At 44.4% G+C, this 20,647-nt stretch overlaps 1 protein-coding gene across 1 annotated transcript in view; it reads left to right on the top strand.

Moving 5' to 3' along the window:
* LOC124797840 (kinesin-like protein KIF14) overlaps positions 1-20,647 on the top strand; it is a 258,591-nt gene that overhangs the window by 182,225 nt on the left and 55,719 nt on the right. The window contains exons 13-15 of the mRNA XM_047260886.1: positions 365-538; positions 6,635-6,769; positions 17,678-17,818. Of these exons, the coding sequence (XP_047116842.1) occupies positions 365-538; positions 6,635-6,769; positions 17,678-17,818 (450 nt within the window). The remainder of the gene's footprint in view (positions 1-364; positions 539-6,634; positions 6,770-17,677; positions 17,819-20,647) is intronic.

Raw genomic sequence — 20,647 nt, forward strand, 5'->3', positions numbered from 1 at the left:
TTGAAACTGAAAAAAATTCAATAGTAAACTTAAAAACACACAAATACACATATTTACCAAGTAATATGTACTAAACTGACTGTTATCACAATCTAAATGACTTGAGCTTAAGAGAGGATGAAAACTCGTGCATCTCGCCTGGCCCAGGTCTTCTCAAAATGAATCGTCAAATACAGATGTGATACAAATAGGAACATTAATAGTTTCGGTACATTTCTGTAACTGCTTTAGTTGGGTATGTAAATTTTTGATAGCTGTTTGTATGGAGACAATGGTATGAGAATTAAATTTTTATTATGCACTTTTATTTGATGGTTGTCTTGATGTAAACAGTTATTAATTTTTTTGTGTTTCCACTTTATAGCAGGAGCATATTGAAGCCTTAGCTGAAGTTCAGAAAGAAAAAGACAATTTATCAATTAAAAACTGTGTGCTGGAAGAAAAGGCAAAGAGTGTAGAAAGAAATATTACTAATCATAGCATTCTGGACTGTTCAGTGGATATTCCAGTTACGCCATATAGAAGCAATTTGGTAGAGGTTAGTGAAAACAACAATTTCTGTAGTTTCAGTTCTTTAGTAATGTGTTTTCCATACTGGCAAGGATAAAAATGTTTTCATCGAGTGACGACAAATACTTTTTCAAACAAAAAGTTACATGTATATTAGTTTTTAATATCATAAGTTCTTTGTCGGCAAACGAAAAGGAAAATATTAGCACAAATGAAATGCAGCTAACCAATTTACTGAGAGTTAACTGTGTACCAATTACCATTTTTCTTGAAATTATCATGTTTTTTATGTTAACTGCAGTCACTCGACATATTCAAGCTTTCATCATTCCCAAAGTTAAAAACTGCAGTATTTTAAGCTGACGTATCTTATTTTATTTATGTTTCGTTGTAATCCCCATCTCTATATATTGGCTTTCCTTTCTATTTCCGATAGTACTACATCAATACTTTCTTTTCATGCAGTTACAGCTTACCTCAAGTAGAAAATTGGAATATACAACAATTATAAAATTACTAATATGTCAATGTCATAGTCAACCACAGGAAAAAGATTCATATATACCACTTCAAAGCTGTTAAAATCTCTCCCCGCTCCCACTCTTTCCCCCCTCCACTCTCTCCCCCCTCCCACTCGCTCCCACTCTCTCCCCGCTCCCACTCTCTCCCCGCTCCCACTCTCTCCCCGCTCCCACTCTCTCCCCGCTCCCACTCTCTCCCCGCTCCCACTCTCTCCCCGCTCCACTCTCTCCCCCCCTCCCACTCTCTCCCCCCTCCCACTCTCTCCCCCCTCCCACTCTCTCCCCCCTCCCACTCTCTCCCCCCTCCCACTCTCTCCCCCCTCCCACTCTCTCCCCCCTCCCACTCTCTCCCCCCTCCCACTCTCTCCCCCCTCCACTCTCTCCCCCCTCCCACTCTCTCCCCCCTCCCACTCTCTCCCCCCTACCACTCTCTCCCCCCTACCACTCTCTCCCCCCTCCCACTCTCTCCCCCTCCCACTCTCTCCCCCCTCCCACTCTCTCCTCCCTCCCACTCTCTCCTCCCACCCACTCTCTCCTCCCTCCCACTCTCTCCTCCCTCCCACTCTCTCCTCCCTCCCACTCTCTCCTCCCTCCCACTCTCTCCCCTCCGTCCCCCCTCTCTCCCCTCCGTCCCCCTCTCTCTCTCCCCTCCGTCCCCCTCTCTCTCTCCCTCCGTCCCCCTCTCTCTCGCCCCCCTCCCCCCTCTCTCTCGCCCCCCTCCCCCTCTCTCTCGCCCCCCTCCCACACTCTCTCGCCCCCCTCCCACACTCTCTCGCCCCCTCCCACTCTCTCTCTCCCCCTCCCACTCTCTCTCTCTCCCCCTCCCACTCTCTCTCTCCCCCTCCCACTCTCTCTCTCTCCCCCCTCCCACTCTCTCTCTCCCCCCTCCCACTCTCTCTCCCCCCCTCCCACTCTCTCTCCCCCCCTCCCACACTCTCTCCCCCCCTCTCACAATCTCTCCCCCCTCCCCCCTCCCACACTCTCTCTCCCCCTCCCACACTCTCTCCCCCCTCCCACACTCTCTCTCCCCCCTCCCACACTCTCTCCCCCCCTCCCACACTCTCTCTCCCCCCTCCCACACTCTCTCTCCCCCCTCCCACACTCTCTCTCCCCCCTCCCACACTCTCTCTCTTTCTCTCCCCCTCCCTCTTTCTCTCCCCCTCCCTCTTTCTCTCCCTCCCCCTCTTCTCTCCCTCCCCTCTTTCTCTCCCTCCCCCTCTTTCTCTCCCTCCCCCTCTTCTCTCCCTCCCCCTCTTTCTCTCCCTCCCCTCCTCTCTCTCTCCGTCCCCCTCTCTCCCTCCCCCTCTCTCCCTCCCCCTCCTCCCTCCCCCTCTCTCCCTCCCCCTCTCTCCCTCCCCCTCTCTCCCTCCCCCTCTCTCCCTCCCCCTCTCTCCCTCCCCCTCTCTCCCTCCCCCTCCCCCACCCTCTCTCTCTCCCTCCCCCTCCCTCCCTCTCTCTCTCCCTCCCCCTCCCTCCCTCTCTCTCTCTCCCTCTCCCTCCCCCTCCCCCTCTCTCTCTCCTTCCCCCTCCCTCTCTCTCTCCCTCCCCCTCCCTCTCTCTCTCTCTCTCTCTCTCTCTCCCCCCCTCCCTCCCAGAGCAGGGAGAATGAGAGAGTGGGGGGGGAGAGGGTAGGGGGCGAGATAGGCGTGGAGGGGGAGAGATTTCATCAGCTTTGAAGTGGTATATATGAAACGTTTTCCTGTGCTTGGTTACCGCTTTGACATATTAGTAATTTTACAATTTTCGTATATTCCAATCCTCCCCCCATGCCCACTCTCCTCCCCCCATGCCCCACTCTCCTCCCCCCATGCCCCACTCTCCTCCCCCATGCCCCACTCTCCTCCCCCCATGCCCCACTCTCCTCCCCCCATGCCCCACTCTCCTCCCCCCATGCCCCACTCTCCTCCCCCCATGCCCCACTCTCCTCCCCCCCATGCCCCACTCTCCTCCCCCCCATGCCCCACTCTCCTCCCCCCCATGCCCCACTCTCCTCCCCCCCATGCCCACTCTCCTCCCCCCATGCCCCACTCTCCTCCCCCCATGCCCCACTCTCCTCCCCCCATGCCCCACTCTCCTCCCCCATGCCCCACTCTCCTCCCCCCATGCCCCACTCTCCTCCCCCCATGCCCCACTCTCCTCCCCCCATGCCCCACTCTCCTCCCCCCATGCCCCACTCTCCTCCCCCCATGCCCCACTCTCCTCCCCCCATGCCCCTCTCTCCTCCCCCCATGCCCCTCTCTCCTCCCCCCATGCCCCTCTCTCCTCCCCCCATGCCCCTGTCTCTCTGCCCCCCCCCCATGCCCCTCTCTCTCCTGCCCCCCCCATGCCCCTCTCTCTCCTGCCCCCCCCCGCGCCTCTCTCTCCTCCCCCCCTCCGCGCCTCTCTCCTGCCCCCCACGCCCCCCTCTTTCCGCCCCTCGAGGAGATCACGAATAGATTCAAGCACGTGCAGAGGCTTTGCAGCAGTCGTTCTTCCCGCGAACCTTACGTGACTGGAGCAGGAAACGGAGGTAATGACTGTGGCATGTAAAGTGCCCTCTGCCACCCACCGTTGGGTGGCTTGCGAAGTGTAAATTTAGATGTAGATATAGATGCCTCTCCCCCTCCCCCTCCATGCTCTCTCTCTCTCTCTCTCTCTCTCTCACACACACACACACACACACACACACACACACACACACACACACACACACACACACACCATACACTCATTTTGTAGAATAAGATTTGCCACAAGGTTTATTGTTGCTTATTGGTTTTATAACATATACACATTGCATGTCAGCTTTAGTAAGGTGAAAGACAATGTCAAGGGAAGATGCTTTACATTTGGGAAAGGACCAAGTGACATAGAATTGTGGAAGATGAGTTGAGCAGTCCCGGAATATTGAGGAGTTAGTAGTTAGGAATAAGATAACCAACTGGATTTCTGTACTCTCTTCTTCTTTGCCTCTTTAGTAGCACATCAGTAGCTGTGGAATTCAAACATCACTGATGTACAAACACCATTTTTGAATTAACTTCCCATGTACTTATTAAACTTGATGTCTTATTGTTGGGGCAATGAGTAGTTTCTTAACTTTGTAGAATAAATAGCATCTAAATCAGCTTAGCTCTCACATACAGTAACAGCCCTGTGGCATAATTTAGCATACATATTATGTCATTGTTAAAACACAATTTTTAGGAACACTGTCCAAGCATTAGCAGTTACTCTAAAAGTCACCCAAGCAAAATATTGAATGTGGTACAGAACACAGTTCATATTTACATTACGCATCACAGTAAAGGCGGAGCTTGTAATAATCTATCAAAGTAAGTTACACAGCAGTATTTCACTAGGTCCAGTCTTTAAAAAAGACTGTAATGCACAACAATCAATTGTTCCAATGAAAATGCATGCCCAATCCTCCTACCTTCCACAACGCAATTCACAATTCAAATATTTACAAATTTGAATTAGAGGATTCACTAGTGGGTTTTTAGGCTCTAATTTTTACAGATAGCGATGAATGTACATTCGTGGAAATGATATTATAGTGAACATTTTCTGCCGACTTTTAAAGGAACATGTTATGTGAATGAGTGGACTGAGAATTAGGTTGGTGTCTCACTGAGCAAGTTGTTGCTTCAGAAACTACATAATTATTTGCAGTATTGCTAAAGGAGATTTTGCTACTCAGGATAGTATATATAAGTTTTAACAGTAATTGTTCACGAGATCTGTGGTGGTCTAAGGAATTAAAAATGTTTACAACATTATTTTATGCGTCTGTATTGGGAATTCCCTATTTCCAAGTAAAAGTTCCATCTCGATAATTGTGGTAAATTATGCAAAAATCTTAATTAATCAATTAGTGAAATATGTCATCTTGCACATAAAAACTGAGTCAGTGAAAGTAAAATGGAAAAGATTGGAATCTAACAAGCACAGAGGCAAGATCTACCATGAAAAATGTAACTTCTTCTGAATGTAAATGTTAATTATCATCTCATAAGTGAATTATATCCACATAATTTCAACTAAATTGCTGAAAATTAAGAATGCCGGTTTGTCTAATGAATGGTTTCACTAAGTCTACAAATGCATATTAGCTCACACAATATTTGCTAAGTTGTACTGCAGTAAAAAGTTCAGTTACACACATCCTTTGATTAAGAGATTTGCCAGTAAAACTAAATGCAACGTTGGAATCAACACACTGAAAATAATATCTTGAATAATGACTTTAAGTGGGGAAGATCGTAGTTAAAGTTTTGAAATATTTGAACATCTACATATATATTACTTAGAAGTTATACGAAATTTAAGAAGTAAGCAAAGAAAAAGAGGTGCAGTAAGAGCGGACTGCATATTCCAGCTTCTTCTCATTCTAGTTCTTCATTGTGGATCCAGACTACATAAGTGTCATTACTATGCAATGTGTGCAAAGTTGCTGAGGGAGTTCGTTTTGCTACAGTGAACTGGAACTGTCTTTCACTGAGAATTGGACAAAATATTAAACTGGAAAAAGAGATGGAAACATTTGACCCTCCAAAAAATTTTGCTTTCCTGTTGTTATGCTAGAGTCGTACATTAAAAAAACTGAGCAGTGCATAAGTAGTGTCGGGCTACTACAAATTAAAAGCACCAGCTATCACATTGATTCTGCCAGCAATTTTTGAAGCACATAGTACAGCATGCAGAATACTTGAAACATTTATCATACGTCAACATTTCAAACATCATTTGTAACTTTTTTTAAAAGAAATAATAGGAAGTAAAGGTTATATAGCATCAAGCATTAACAGTGTTCCTTGTTTTACATGCTAAACCTCACTGATTTTATTAGCAAAGGCCAATCTCTCTATTTGTTGCGACTGCCTCACCCAGTAGTATCAACAGACGGGAGTTTCAGATTAATCTATTTCACTTTTGGTATCATAATGTTAGAGGACTTCAAAAAGTTTGTGGCATATGTCATCTCATGTTAAGACTATTGTGCAACAAGAGTGGCACATTGTCAGCAGAGTACATGTTCTGGATTTTCTGCAAACAGTTCTCCTGCAGCACAGATTACAGATGCATCCTAGCTTGGATTTTAAATAGTGCAGCAACTGGAAATGTAATCAAAAGTTCAAGTTTGGAGAACAGTAATGTCCTTGCAAGCAAAAGTCTCAATTAAAGATTGATTCACTATGAAACTCTGCTAGTATATGAACCAAATGCAGTGTCTAGTCTTGATGCAACACATATATGGGTGGTACTGTTTGGGATGGAAGATTATTGACCACAGATGACAAAATCAAGGCAGTTAATGAATTGTTTTACAGCAGTTGCAGATTTTTTTTATGACGACAACATTCACACGGATTTCTATAGTCATGAAATTGAACAATTGATAGAATGTTCCAACTGTTGTTTACAGGAACTAGTGACTACTTTGAAAAACAGTGTCATGTATATCACTTTCAGGTGTAGTGAAGCATTCAATAAAAGTTACATGACCAGCCATAATAAAGTGTAACTTACTTTTTGAAGATCCCTCATAAAAACTGAGTATAGTTTCCTTTCTCCAATGTATCACAAGGAATTAAATAATTCTAAGGATCATATTTTTTCAGGAGGTGATGAAAGTATTAAATGAATCAACTGATGATCCAGAATTCTTGATGCCAACTGATTCTTTCAGTTTGCACGATATAAAAATCATGTGCCTTGAAGCTGAAGAACGTTGTAAGGAAACTGGAATAAACTTCGTAAGTATGTCTGTGCCTGTGTCTGTGCCTGTGTCTGTGCCTGTGCCTGTGCCTGTGCCTGTGCCTGTGCAAGAGTGTGCGTGCGTGCGTGCGTGTGTGTGTGTGTGTGTGTGTGTGTGTGTGTGTGTGTGTGTGTGTGAGTGAGAGAGAGAGAGAGAGAGAGAGAGAGAGAGTGAGTGAGACACGTGCGTGCGGTGCATGTGCAGAGCTCCTATAAAATAATTTAAACTGAATGGTTTTACATAGCTTTCAAATATTTATGGATGAGTTTTCATCTAATGTCTGCCATTGTAAATACACGGGAATTACATCTTCAAAACCCCTGTGAAGAAAATAAGAATTAGGGGGTTGAATCTTTAATCTGTAAAACCTTGAAATAACTTCCTCATAATACGAAAATGAATGATATGAAATGGAAAAAAAAGAGTGAAATTTGTAGGTGTAGGAGGGGGGGAGAGTTATTGCAAATACTGCTTTAGTAAAAAAGAGCAGCTGCTAGAGGTCAGTCAAAACTGTACCAAATAGCTGAAGTTCATTTTCTATGGTACTGATAATGACACTTCAGAAAACAGAAAGGCAGTTGTGAGAACTGGGAGAGGGACATCTACAAGCAACTCCGTAACTGAATATGACACTCCAAGTAGCGTAGCACTGAATCATCCACACTTTCATTCGTATTAATGCCACCAACACACAACAGTATTTCAGTTTGACTGTTGTCCTTCACAGACCTACATTTAATTATTAATTTAACGGAAACAGAACATAACCAAAAACATTCTGTTAATTATTCATGACCAGAATTTTTTCTGTTTGACGATGATTTCAAAAAGATGATTTCAGAAACCATACAGACTAAAGCTGGTGATTGTGATACGTTTCATTAGAAAGGTCCATACCACTACTTTGTACACAAACAAAATCTAGGATTTCCGTGGTTTCCCTATATCACTCAAAACCAATGCTATGGTAAATCCTGTTAAGTGCCTCAGAAACTTTTCTTCCCCAATCCAAGATTATGGCCCTCTCTAATTCCATAGGCATTGACATGACATCACCCTAATATCACATCACAAAGGGTTTCGTCCTAAAAAACCTTCTATGCAAGACAAGCAAATGCTGTTATATTGAAGAAAATTATAAGATAGAACCAAAATACGACATCCGCACTCCTCCTCACCCCCCTCCCGCTCGCACCCTCCCCTCCTTGTGCCCCGCTCGCACCCTCCTCTCCTTGTGCCCCAATCCCAACCTGGCCTCCCTTGTGACTCGCTCGCAGCCCCCCCCCCCAGCCCCCACCCCTCTTGTGCCCCGCTCACAGCCCCGCAACCCCTTGTGCCGAGCTTGCAGCCCCGCCCCCTCTCCCCCTTGTGCCCCGCTTGCTCCCCCTCCTCTTCCTCGCTCCTCAGGGGGCTCAGCACTCTTTGGTGGCTTTGAGCTTGGCTATCATGGGTCCCAGCCTTTGGCAGCAGTTTTCTCTTCCGTGCTGCATGTTTATCCTCTTGCTATACTTTTTCATCTCCCTTGAGGAACATGTCTGGGGAATTCTTGGGAATGTTCTGTATTCTGTCACAGATGTAAAAACAGTCTCACATCCCCCCCCTCCTCTCATTCCCCCGCTTCGGCCTGGTACAGGCCAGGCCCAGGGAAGGGTCAGTGCCTGAGCTGCAACCTTCTCAAATTGCCTATTGGTCCCTCTGTCAGATGTTCGGGAGGTGTGACCTGAGGTGTGAGTCATCACCTAAGACGGGTGCGTCCCCTTGTGAAGGGAGCGTGCCATCGGAGACTCTGGCAATTGTGGGGGATTTTCTCATGGTGAGTCAATCATATCCCCATTCAGTGTCTACCAAATATAAATGTAATGAGGCTATTGATTCAAAGACCCTTCCCACTGCACCATAGTTCCTTGTGGTCTCACTTACTTAAGATGGTCAGTCCTTCGCCATGGTCAATCCGTTTATTATTCAGAAAGGAGTTGATGCATTTGCTGGCCCTTTAAACTCCTGCTCTCATTTACGGAATTGCACTTTCCTTTTGGAGACAGCTTCTGCTTCCAAAACGCAACAGCTGCTTGCTATCTCGCTTCTCCATGGCTACCCTGTTCATGTCGAGGCCCATCTCACTTTTTAGACACTGGACTCGCATTCAGGAGGACGACGGTTCAATCTCGCATCTGGCCATCCTAATTTAGGTTTTCCGCAATTTCCCTAAATCGCTCCAGGCAAATGCCGGGATGGTTCCTTTCAAAGGGCACGGCCGACTTCCTTCCCCGTCCTTCCCTAATCCGATGAGACCGATGCCCTCGCTGTCTGGTCTCCTTCTCCAAAACAACAAACCAACCCATCTCACTTTGAATTCTTCCCATGGTGTAATTTACACCAGGCTGCTCGACTGTATAACTGAGGCCGTAATACAATCTTATCTCTCCGATCAGGGTGTCATTGCCAACCATCGTCTGATGAAAAATGTAGATTCTTCCGTAGTGCCCACCCACAGTATTTTCTTCACCTTTGATAGAGTGATGCTGCCGTCAAAGATCAAAGCAGGCTATGAAATTATGACAGTCCAGCCGTACATTCCAAACCCGATGCGCATACCGGTGTCATCATTTCAATCGACTAGAATGTCTTGTCGACACGCAGCCAAATGTGTAACCTGAGGCAAGGATGCACATGAGGGCAATCACTTGCCACCTTCTACCTGCTGTATCAACTGCAATGGTGGCCACGCCCCCACCTCTCGATATTGTCCCGTGTACCTAGATGAGCAGGCTGTCAAAGAGATTTCGGTAAAGGAAAAGGTGCCTTACCCAGTAGCTCGTAAGTTACTGGCTAGTTGTAAACCCTGTATTCTCCTGTCTGGCACCATAGTTCTGTTCTTGTTGTCCCTCGCTCCACGAAGGACACGGCCATGCAAGCGTGCGACCTGAAATTCAGCTCTGAGGTTGTGAAGACGCCCAGTGTCACGGTAGCATTGCCATCCCCCCATCCCGCTGTGCAACAAACCGTCAAACTCTCGCCTCGAGAGGTGAAGCCACCAACTGCACTACCATTAGACAGGAAAGGATAGAATGAGTACTCCTGTGAAGACTTCCTCTTTCCCTCCAGCCAAACACCACGCGAGTCTTCCTCTAACTGGAAAGGCTCGAAGAAGACCGCTAAAGGCAAACAGTCTTCTCCTTCACCAGCTCGAAGATCCTATTCGACGGTGGTACCTCAGCCCAGCCGGCCTCTGTCTCACCAGTGCGCATCATACACTGTTTTTCAGCACTGGACTCCACGGACTGACCACACAAGCAAGCCGATGCTTCTGAGGACCCCACGGAGCAGGACCCTCCTGCGTCTGTGCCCTGTAGTAGCGACTCCACACCGGCTGTCACTCAGCGTCCGCCGAGTTGACACCCCTACATTTCTTCCTCCTGACTGTCCTCCAATGGAATGTTCACGGCCTTCAGTTCCACAAAGAGGATTTACGGCTGCTTTTAGCATTGCAGCACCCCCTTGTACTCTGCCTTCGACTGACACTGTAATTCTTGCCTGGCGACCTTCGAAGGACAAGATCCCCCAGTTGCGATGACCAGGTGAACAATCTCACCAGTGTTATCCTTGGTGCTGCAGAATGTTCCATTCCTCACACTTCTTCTTTACCACATAGTCCCTTGATAGACTGAGGCAGTCCGCGATGCAATTCGCACACGTTGACGAGCTATCCGCATTTTTAACTGCCACCCTACGCTGGCGAACTGCATTCGTTATAAACAGATGCATGCGAAGTGTCATTGTGTTCTGTGGGATAGCAAAACAGCTAGCTGGCTTTCATTCACTAGTTCTTTTGACAGTTCCACAGCTTTCTCTGTCATGTGGGCCAGCCTCCGATGGCTATCTGGCACCGAGATCCATTCCCCAATTTCTGGCCTGGCATTGGCTGATGATGTCATCGTGGACCCTCTTGCTATCTCCGACACCTTGGGCCATCATTTTGCCAAAGTTGCGAGCTCTTCCCACTATCACCCTGCCTTCCTCCATCAGAAACAAGTGAAGGAGGCTCGAGTGATACCCTTCTCTTTCTGCAGTTGACCATCTCAGTACTTTGCCCAACCATGAATGGTTTTCTGCGAAATCCCAGACTGTGGCTGTGTTTTTCGATTTGGAGAAGGCTTAAGACACCTGCTGGAGAACTGGTATCCTTCGTACTCTTTACATGTGGGTCTTCTGTGGGCACCTGCCTGTTTTCTTTGGGCATTTTTACAAGACCGAGTTTTCTGGGTGCGAGTGGGGTCTGCCTTGTTGGACACCTGTATCCAGGAAAATGGTGTGCCTCAGGGTCCCATCCTGAGTGTTGTCCTCTTTACTATCGCGATTAACTCTATAATGGCCTGTCTCCTGCCGAGCATCTTCGGCTCTCTTTTTGTTGACAATTTTGCTATCTATTGCAGTTCTCCATGGACCTGCTTCACTGAGTGGCGTCTTCAGCACCATCTTGATCGTCTTTACTTCTTGAGCATCGACAGTGGCTTTCGCTTTTCTACTCACAAAACTGTCTGTATGAATTTCTGGCAGCACAAATGGTTTCTCCAACCATCTCTACATCTTGGGCCGGTTGCCTTTTCGTTCATTAAAACTATGACTTTTCTGGGGCTCATGCTCAATAGGAAACTCTCTTGGTCCTCCCATGTGTCTTAACTGGCAGCCCACTGTATGCGGTCCCTCAATCTCCTACGTGTCCTCACTGGTATTTCCTGGGGTGCCGATCAAACCACCCTCCTCCTTTTGTACTGGTCCCTTGTCTATTCAAAACTTGACTGTGGGTGCTTTGTTTATGCATCTGCATGCCCATCCCTCTTACGCTGTCTCAACACTATCCACCGTCGTGGCATCCGTTTGGCCACGGGCACCTTTTACACCAGCCCGGTTGAGAGTCTGTATGCTGAAGCTGCTGAATTACCACTGCCCTACTGCTGTGACTTTCTCCTTAGCAGATAAGCATGCCATTTGTCTGCCATACATAGGCCACCCATCCTATGCCTCCTACTTTGATGATTCCTTTGATCGTCAGTATGGTGCTCGTCTCTCTTCTCTGTTACCTCCTGGAGTCCGCTTTTGCCACTTACTATGGCGGCTTAACTCATACTACCGGCAACTTTCCCAGTGGGTGTAAACCCTTCACCACCTTAGCTTTCATTCGCTTCCTATGGACCCTACTCCAGCCTTGGTCTGTTGCCTCCAGTTTCACAACCTATGCATGGAACTTCGCGATAGTACCTTTGTATACACTGATGGCTCTTGGACTGACCGTGGGGTCGAGTGTGCCTTCGTCACTGGCACCCGTGTTCTGTCGATATCAGCTTCTGGCACACTCCTCAGTCTTTACAGCCGAGCTCTTCACCTTGTATCAGGCTATGGAGTACATCAAGCGACACAGGCTTTCCAGTTGTGTCCGCTCAGACTCGCTCAGAGCCCTTCAAAGTCTGTGTGCACTGTACACTGCCCATCCCTAAGTGCAACAGGTCCAGGAAACCTGTCACTTACTCATTGTTGGTTTCTGTGCGTCCCTGGCCATGTCGTCTGCCAGGAAATGAGGCTGCTGCTGTTGCTGCCATGGCTGCAGTCCTCGTACTTCAGCCCACGAGTATATTCCCTCTGATGATCTCTGTGTTGCTATCTGTCAGAAGGTGATGTCTCTTTGGTGTCGCCAATGGTCCTCCCTTCACAGGAATAAGCTTTGGCTTATGAAGTTTCTCCCAGTGCCTGTACAAACTCCTCTTGGCCCTCCCGCCAGGAGGAGATTATTTTAACTCGGTTGCATACTGGGCTGGGCACTGCCTTTTAGGCCATCGTCATTTGCTCAGTGGCACTACCCCACCACTTTGTCCACATTGCGCACAAATTTTAACTGTCCACTACTTCCTGCTGGAATGGCCTTTTTTTTAAAAAACATGTAAGTTCCAGCTTCGGTTTGCCGTCTGATCTATCAGCCGCCTGATTTATCAGCCATTTTAGCGAATGACTCGTGGGCTGTCAACCACGTTTTACTTTTTATCTGCCGCTACAATATGGTGAAGGCCATTTCATTTTTAATTTTGGATCTCCATTACTGTATGGCTTTTTTAGCCCTTTTCCACATGCCTGTTTTTAACTGTCTCCTATTCTGTCCATTGGGACTGATAGTCGTTTAACTCTGCTCTGTGTTTGTATTCTCTAGTTTTTACTTGGGTGTGTATTACCCGAGCTGTTTTCTTTGTGCCCTAAAGCAAAACAAAACGAACTCCTTGTGCCCCCATCGCCCTCCCCTCTTCGTGCCCTGCCCTGCCCCCTCCTCGTGTCCTGCCCCCCCCTCGCCCTCCACTCCTCGTGCCCTGGCCCCCCCTCGCCCTACTACCCTCGTGCCCTCCCCTCCTCGTGCTATCCCACCCACACCCTCCCCTCCTCGTGCCCACCCTCCCCTCCTCGTGCTCTCCCCCCCACCCTCCCCTCCTCGTGCCCTCCCCCCACGCCCTCCCCTCCTCGTGCCCTCCCCCCACGCCCTCCCCTCCTCGTGCCCTCCCCCCACGCCCTCCCCTCCTCGTGCCCTCCCCCCACGCCCTCCCCTCCTCGTGCCCTCCCCCCCTTCCTCGTGCCCTCCCCCCCTTCCTCGTGCCCTCCCTCCCCACCCTCGTGCCCTCCCCCCCTTCCTCGTGCCCTCCCTCCCCACCCTCGTGCCCCCTCCTCGGCCTCTCATACCATTCCATTGACTCATTTCTCATCCTCTGTGACAATTATCTGTAAAAATTTATCATCTTCCTTATGAAATTGCTCTAAGAAAGCTATTTTTCCATTTTGTTTTCTTCAGTAAGTAGCCTTGGAACCCAACATGCACATTTCACAAAATTGCAACTTTTCAGGAGCAATTTTATCCAAAGTTGTCCATTCCACATTTGGAAATTCCACTGCTAAAGTTGAAATTGTGAATCACCAGTCTTCACGAATCGTTTCATCCAAAGCTTCGACCAAACTGATGGGTGGCCTGATTGTGGTGTATTATGGACATTTTTCCCATCCATCCTTGAAAGTTCCCACCTACTCATGTGTTTTGCTGTCACTCATTCCATTGGGGCCATACACTTCACTTATTTGTCAATGAATTTCTGCTGCTGCAACATTCTTTGTTGTTAAAAACTGAATCACAGACTGTATTTCACAGTTGGTGAATTGTTTTAAACATTTTGAACCGACACTTTAAACAGCAGACTGTGACAAAACCAATGCAAATGGCGTCATTTGATTTCAGTGTTCACATGTCATTCTATTAGCTATGGCAATTTGGATCTTACTTTCTGAATAACCCTCGTACTTGTATCCTAGCAGAGGATGAGGATTTGCATCATGACCTGTTATTTAGTGTTTGATGCTGTAGAACAATCGCAAAGAAATATAACTACTACAAACCTAAAATTTGGGAAACCTGTCAAATAAACAACAGGTGTGTATTGACTGCTTTGAAGTTGCTCTCATGAAACTCTTCCAGAGATGTAGTGAAAGCACACAATGGGCACACGTGTACTATATGTGGTCCTGCCTGTATCACATCGCTGCAGTCACTACTTGGAAGTTCTTAGTATTTCCAGCTGTATAGAGTAATAGCAGTTCTTTCCATTCCACATATGATGTGCTCAAGATTGTGCCAAATGGCAGTACAAAGGTCGAAGTCCAAACGTTTGGCAGATTTTTAATTTTGGAGAAACCTTACGGGGATAAAGAATGGCCTCATATTTTTATTTAGTCTTGGGAATGAAAATGGTGGGTAACAGGTTCATGGCGGTTCTTCCACTGGTTGATGAGATTGTAGTCAGATTATAAAACCTAGGTGAATTATATTGTGTATGATATGCTACATGCAATGTCAGCAGCTTGCTGAATCTGAATATTGAGTTGTCACAACTGTTTAACCATGAGGCTGATAAAGAAACCAAGGCCTTTGCTATTATTCTCATTTTCTTTTTGTTGGTTTTCTATGAAGTCCCATTTTATGTTTTCAGCTGTTCTGCAAAAATGGTGTTGATAGCTAAGTAGCCTATCAACATTGATACCCAGATACTTTGTAGTGTTGTTGCGCTGTATTTCCAGATAATAATGTACTTTGTTACTGAGATAGAATACACTAGACTCTCACTAATCCGGCCATTCCTGGCACATACAGGTGTCGGATTAGCGAAAGTGCCGGATTATTGAGTGTCTGAAATTTATTTTATATTTTTATTTTGTTTTTTACTTATTTTGAAAGCATAGGGGATATAGTGTACTGTACTTTATTAAACTGAAGGATACAGTTTTAAAACATAGAGGATATACTTTATTAAATCCAAAAATACATTAATTTTTAACTGTCGCAATGATGACTGAGGCATGCTTTATCATGAAACTGCTTTACAAGCATTTCATCGGTACTGCATGTATCTGGTTGTTGCATAATGTACTCCAGGAAGACCTCGGCAGCATCAGCATCGGCAGTGTGGAAAATCTTCGTGTTCTCTCCTCCTGTGTCCTCTTCTTCATCACTTTCATCATTACTTTCTTGCACACTTTTTATTATTTCTTCATCTGTTAAAGTTTTGTCCGTATCACAATTTTCCTCATTCAGCCACATAGTAACATCTTCATCATCAATTTCTTCTCCTCCTGGAAGGTTGTGGAACATGTCAGTGTACAAAGTAACTGATAATTCCGAATTGACTGGCTCATTGCTGTCACTCACTACTGGCTCCAACTCGGCATCAATGGATGGTCACAATTTTCTCCAGTTCTTCATTATGGTAGCACTCTCCACTTTATCCCATGCTTCGGCTGCTTGGAAAACAACATCGCGTATGTTAATTGCTTTCCATGCCTTCAGCACAGTCTCAGTAGAGTTGATTTCACTTTCGTTCAGCAAAGAGACGAGAAGTGAATGTTGATAATGACGTTTAATTGATTCCAAAATTCCCTTGTCCATGGGCTGAATTAGGGCTGTCACATTGGATGGGAGAAAGAGTGCTTGTACATGCTTACTAGCGGACTTTAGAGAAACATCTGAAGGATGACTGGTAGCATTGTCAATTACTGTATAAGGATAGCTTTCAGTGGAAGCTTTTTCTTCTTTAGTTCTTTCCTCACTGCTGGTACAAACGTTTCATGGAACCACTGAGAGAATATTTGTCTGCCTATCTATGCATTCTACTGAGCACGATACTGCAATGGTAGAGTATTTATGTCAGTCTGTTGAAAACAACATGGATGTTGGGATTTTCCGATCACCATAAGCGGTAGTTTATGACTCCCATTTGCATTACAACACACCATTAATGTTACGTGCTGTTTCTGTTGCTTGTAACAATGAGCTTTTCTCATTCTTGGCAGCTTGAAGGAAGCATTTTGTAAAAGAGTCCTGTTTCATCAGCATTATACAAGGCATCAGCAGTTAAATCTTCTTCTATTATCTTCCATATCTTGCTTACAAACTCATCAGCATCCTTATCATTAGCTGAGTGACTTTCCCCAGTGACTGTCAGCTGCCGAATGCCAGGTCATTTTTTCCAGGTCGATAGCCAACCTTCGCTCGTTGCAAACGAGTTACTACCATCAAGTTGTTTGTTAAACACAGCTGCTTTTTCCTTTATAATCGGGGCACTGACTGGAATTCCTTTACTGTGTAGTTGTATGAACCATCTATAAATGGCTACATCCAGTTCTTTATTCTCACTCTTTCGCACAACCTTCCGTTTTCCCAACTCGCTATTCATTTGTGTTGAGAACTGTCGAGTTACACCTTCTTTCTTTCTGGTGTCATAAATAGTTGCTCTTCCAACATTAAACTCAGCAGCAATGGCTCTCTGCGAAGAACCTCGATTTAATTTATCTAAAAGTTCAAGTTTCTGTTTGAGGTCTAGCGTAATGTGTTTCCTTTCTGAAGACATGATTCCGAGCTGTAAAGAAATCTACAGCTTCAAATACGGTATATAAAGCATTGTTTAACTAAGCATGATAATTCATTGTGCATGTGTTTTTGGATGTGCACTGGATTGCTGAGAGGCAGGACGACTTGAATGCCGGATTAGCGAGAGTCAAGTGTACAGCAGTTTTTCAATGGGTTTGCATGGAGCTCCTACCTTGTATATTATGTATCTAATACTTGCAAGTCCTTGGTCACAATTTCTTCTGCTTCCAAAACTTTGGTCTGTTGAACCACTAGGCAGATAGATATCTGAGATGTATATAAATCTGACGAAGTTTCTGGCAATCCATGGGAGTATAGGCTAAACAGCCTAGGGGCAGAGTAGAGCCTTGAGGATACCCATTGCTCAGTTTGTGAAATTCACCTTTACCTTTGCCCTTGACCAAAGTAAAATTGGAATAGCTGGAGATTCAGCTTATTGTTCAGTAAAGGACATGTTCTTTTTACAGGAACTGTACTGATCAATTTAATTAAAATTATCTCTCTTTACCATTCCAAAATTACATGCCATTTTCTGTCATTTTCTTCCAATGATTCATATACTCCACTTTTCCTCTATATTGTACTGCTTTCCCACTGTTACAGCTGCATTTCTTCAACAATTAAAACATTTAGACGTTTGTAATAGGATTGGTGGTAAGATGTATTGGAAGTGACACACATCTTCTGCCCATAAAAATTTAAATGCAGAAACCTTGCCCCCTCCTTTTTCTGTCTTTGTTGGTGTCTGCATTATAGGGAAAATACTTTTAGTACTTAAGGAAGCAAAATGTAGACACAGCCATATGTTGTTCTTCTTAAAGTATTAATTGCTTGCCCTAGGTATACTATAATTATGTTTTTATTGATTTTTGAGTTCATGGAAGTAATATACAGATAAGTATTGTTTAATTATTTCTGCAATAATTTGAAAGTAGTTTTCTGCTTTATATCCTTTGCCAGGAATTTTATCACCAACACATTGTTAAGGATCACAGATTAATGCCAGTCATAAAAGTATATGATACTGAATGTGATGTAGTTGCAGTCTGGGAACCTGACTTTTTTTCTGATTGGTTGCATCAGCTGAGAGTCCACGAACCGGTAAGTACAATAGAAACTTCTTTTTTCTGTGTGTGTTGGAATTAATAAGTGCAGTAAATAAAACTCACCTCTGCCACAGTTTTCTTTATTGAATGTTGACAACCAGTCAGCTAGTAGGAAGTCCAGGACAGTGGTGTATGTGAGCTGCTCCATAGTGTCCCCTGCTTAATTATGATGTAGGTTCACATCTGTGTTGGATGCTGTGGTATGAAATCTGGAGGCACCTGGTGTCCAAAAGTATACCCTGTCAAGTCACATCAGATGATGAATGTAATTTCATTGCTGTTTGTGTCTCACTCTTTGTAACTGGACAGAGTTACCCATCACACACAATGTGATTATGGTTGCCCATATTCATATAACTGAAGTTGAAAGATATCATCCAAAACCAGAAGTTTTTATTACAAACATTGTGCAAGTGTCAAGTTTTATTTATGGTAAGTACAGAGCAGAAGAGGAGACTGAATGGCACTAGTGCAGCCCTTAAATAGGCATCTACCAATTTGCACTTGTCTTACCGTCAATAAATGTTAGAATCACTTTACCATAAATATTTCCATTAAGAATTTACTTGCACACCTAATTCCCAGAAGCATTCACAGTAACCAGATCTGTTCAATCTGTATAATTTCCAATAAGACCACTGGGCCTTTTTTATGGTAAATATTTCGAAAAGAAAAGCTGAGGAATAATTATAGACATAGTTCAACAATAAGTGGAGAAACGAAAAAAAGTATTTCAAGAATAACAATTGTAAAACATCAAACTTGTCCATCAGATCACAACAGCCTATTAAATGCAAAAGAGGAGCTTCTCTTGTTAGTACAAGACAGAAAAATCAAAAGCTGTTCTTACAGGTGTGCTATTCATAACAGAACAATATTTACAAGTGACAGAAATTGATTAGCTGCACCTGGTTGATTTCAGCAAATGGGAAGTGGCTTTATGCACAGAAAGTGAAATAAAGTCCAAGGCCATAGACATAAATGAGTACTCTACTGAACAGCTCTATGAGATCTGTAGTTCTGTAATAGACTTGAAAACAAATGAGGTAGCATTTCTGCCAGCGTACAGGCTCCCAACTTCAAAACTTTTTAGTCTATATTAAACAAGTAGAAGGTGTACCAATGAGACTTGGTTGGAATAAGTGTGATGTTAATGTATGTGGAGATTTTAATACTGACTTCATCCCAGTAGGAAGGTGGTGCAATAAAAATTGCAGGGGGTCATTTATTTCTAAACCCAAATGTATTTCACGGAATATATGTGAGGGCTATAATAAATGACGTGCCAATGATGATCAGATGACAGCAATAAAGTATCAATCAGGTTCAACTAAGAAGGAAAACATACAATTTCATAGAATCATTAACAGTGTTTGCATACTGTAGGAAGATTGTTTTTACTAGTGTTGCCATTAACAGAGAAAATCTGCATATGTTGGAAGTTATTCGTTTGTCTCAGAGTGCTACGAATATTTTTGTGATTGTCACAGCTGCTCACATATAATCATAAAACACAGGTAATGGTGCCAACAGTGTGAGGTGTAGTCGGTGTTCACCTCATTGCTCCTCACCGATTGTAGCCCTAATGTGGGGGCAAGGCCTGCCTCCTGTACCTCCCAACACCCACTACACAAAGTATCTTTATATCATGGCCAAACAGTACTGACTCATTTACACTATTCGAAGAAAATTTACATAATGAATAATGAGAAGTAGTTTACAAAGGACATACAGTAAAACTGAATTTTATTTCTTAAAAACATTCTTACATTATTATATTTTCAGTTTTCAGGAACAAGTGTCAGTGGCAGCCTTGAGAAAGGGTGTCTAATATGTTTGTTCAAAGTGTCTTATGCCAGAAAGATGGAGCTTTATTTAACGCAGAGAACTAGTTCTAATACACAAAGGAGTACTTTCAGCTTATTGCAGAAAATTTTACTATGTCTCTAAAAGGCAAAAACCACATATAGTGCACTAAAAATAAAAAAGTCCAAATTTAAAACGAAGGCAGTTTGGAGCCTTACTAGGCATAAAAAGAATAAACTCAGCAAGGCAAGAGATATTCAGCTCTGCCATGGCAACAACAGTGAGACAGCTGATATTACATCAAACTTCTGGCTACTAAATTCAGTGAATTCTTCCTAGCAGCACGTACAGTGACAGAAAGGAACCATTGGAAAGCAGATCCATTAGACTGATTTAGGCAGACATGTTGTACCCCACCAGAAGAAATCAGTTTTGCCAGGTAATCTGTTGGAGAGATCACAAAAAAAAAAACATTAGATCATTAAAAAACAGTAAATCTTCTGGCTGTTATGGTATTTCAACCAAAGTACTAAAATCATGCTCATGTGGTGTCCCCCACCCCTCCTCCTCCCACCCCCCACCATCTCTCCTTGTTGCTTCTGTAGTTGCAGTGGTAACCAGTTGATGAGTCAAGGTGTATTTCCTGAAAGACTTAAGTATGCTGTTGTAGTGCAGGTTCTGGGTGAGTTAGGGTTTGGGTTGGTGGGTTTTGCAGGTGTGGTCTTATTTTATAAAACCATTTATTAACGCACAAACACAATGACATCAACAGAATGTCAGGCAATTAATAATGAATCAACAATATTCTGCCTATAGCTAATACTTCTTTAAAATAGGCATAACATAATAATAAAATAAATTTTAAAAAATATCCCTGAGCTATGCAATACATATAAAATTCAAATGTACTTCAGCCCGTTTAAGACACAAGCAGGTGCCAACTGAGGGCAACAGAATAGAAAGCACAATATTCAACCTCTCTGCCTATAGCCTGTTACAATTGGACAGTCATAGAAAC

The sequence above is a fragment of the Schistocerca piceifrons genome, chromosome 5 (assembly GCF_021461385.2).
Source record: "Schistocerca piceifrons isolate TAMUIC-IGC-003096 chromosome 5, iqSchPice1.1, whole genome shotgun sequence".
In the NCBI taxonomy this organism is placed as follows: domain Eukaryota; kingdom Metazoa; phylum Arthropoda; class Insecta; order Orthoptera; family Acrididae; genus Schistocerca; species Schistocerca piceifrons.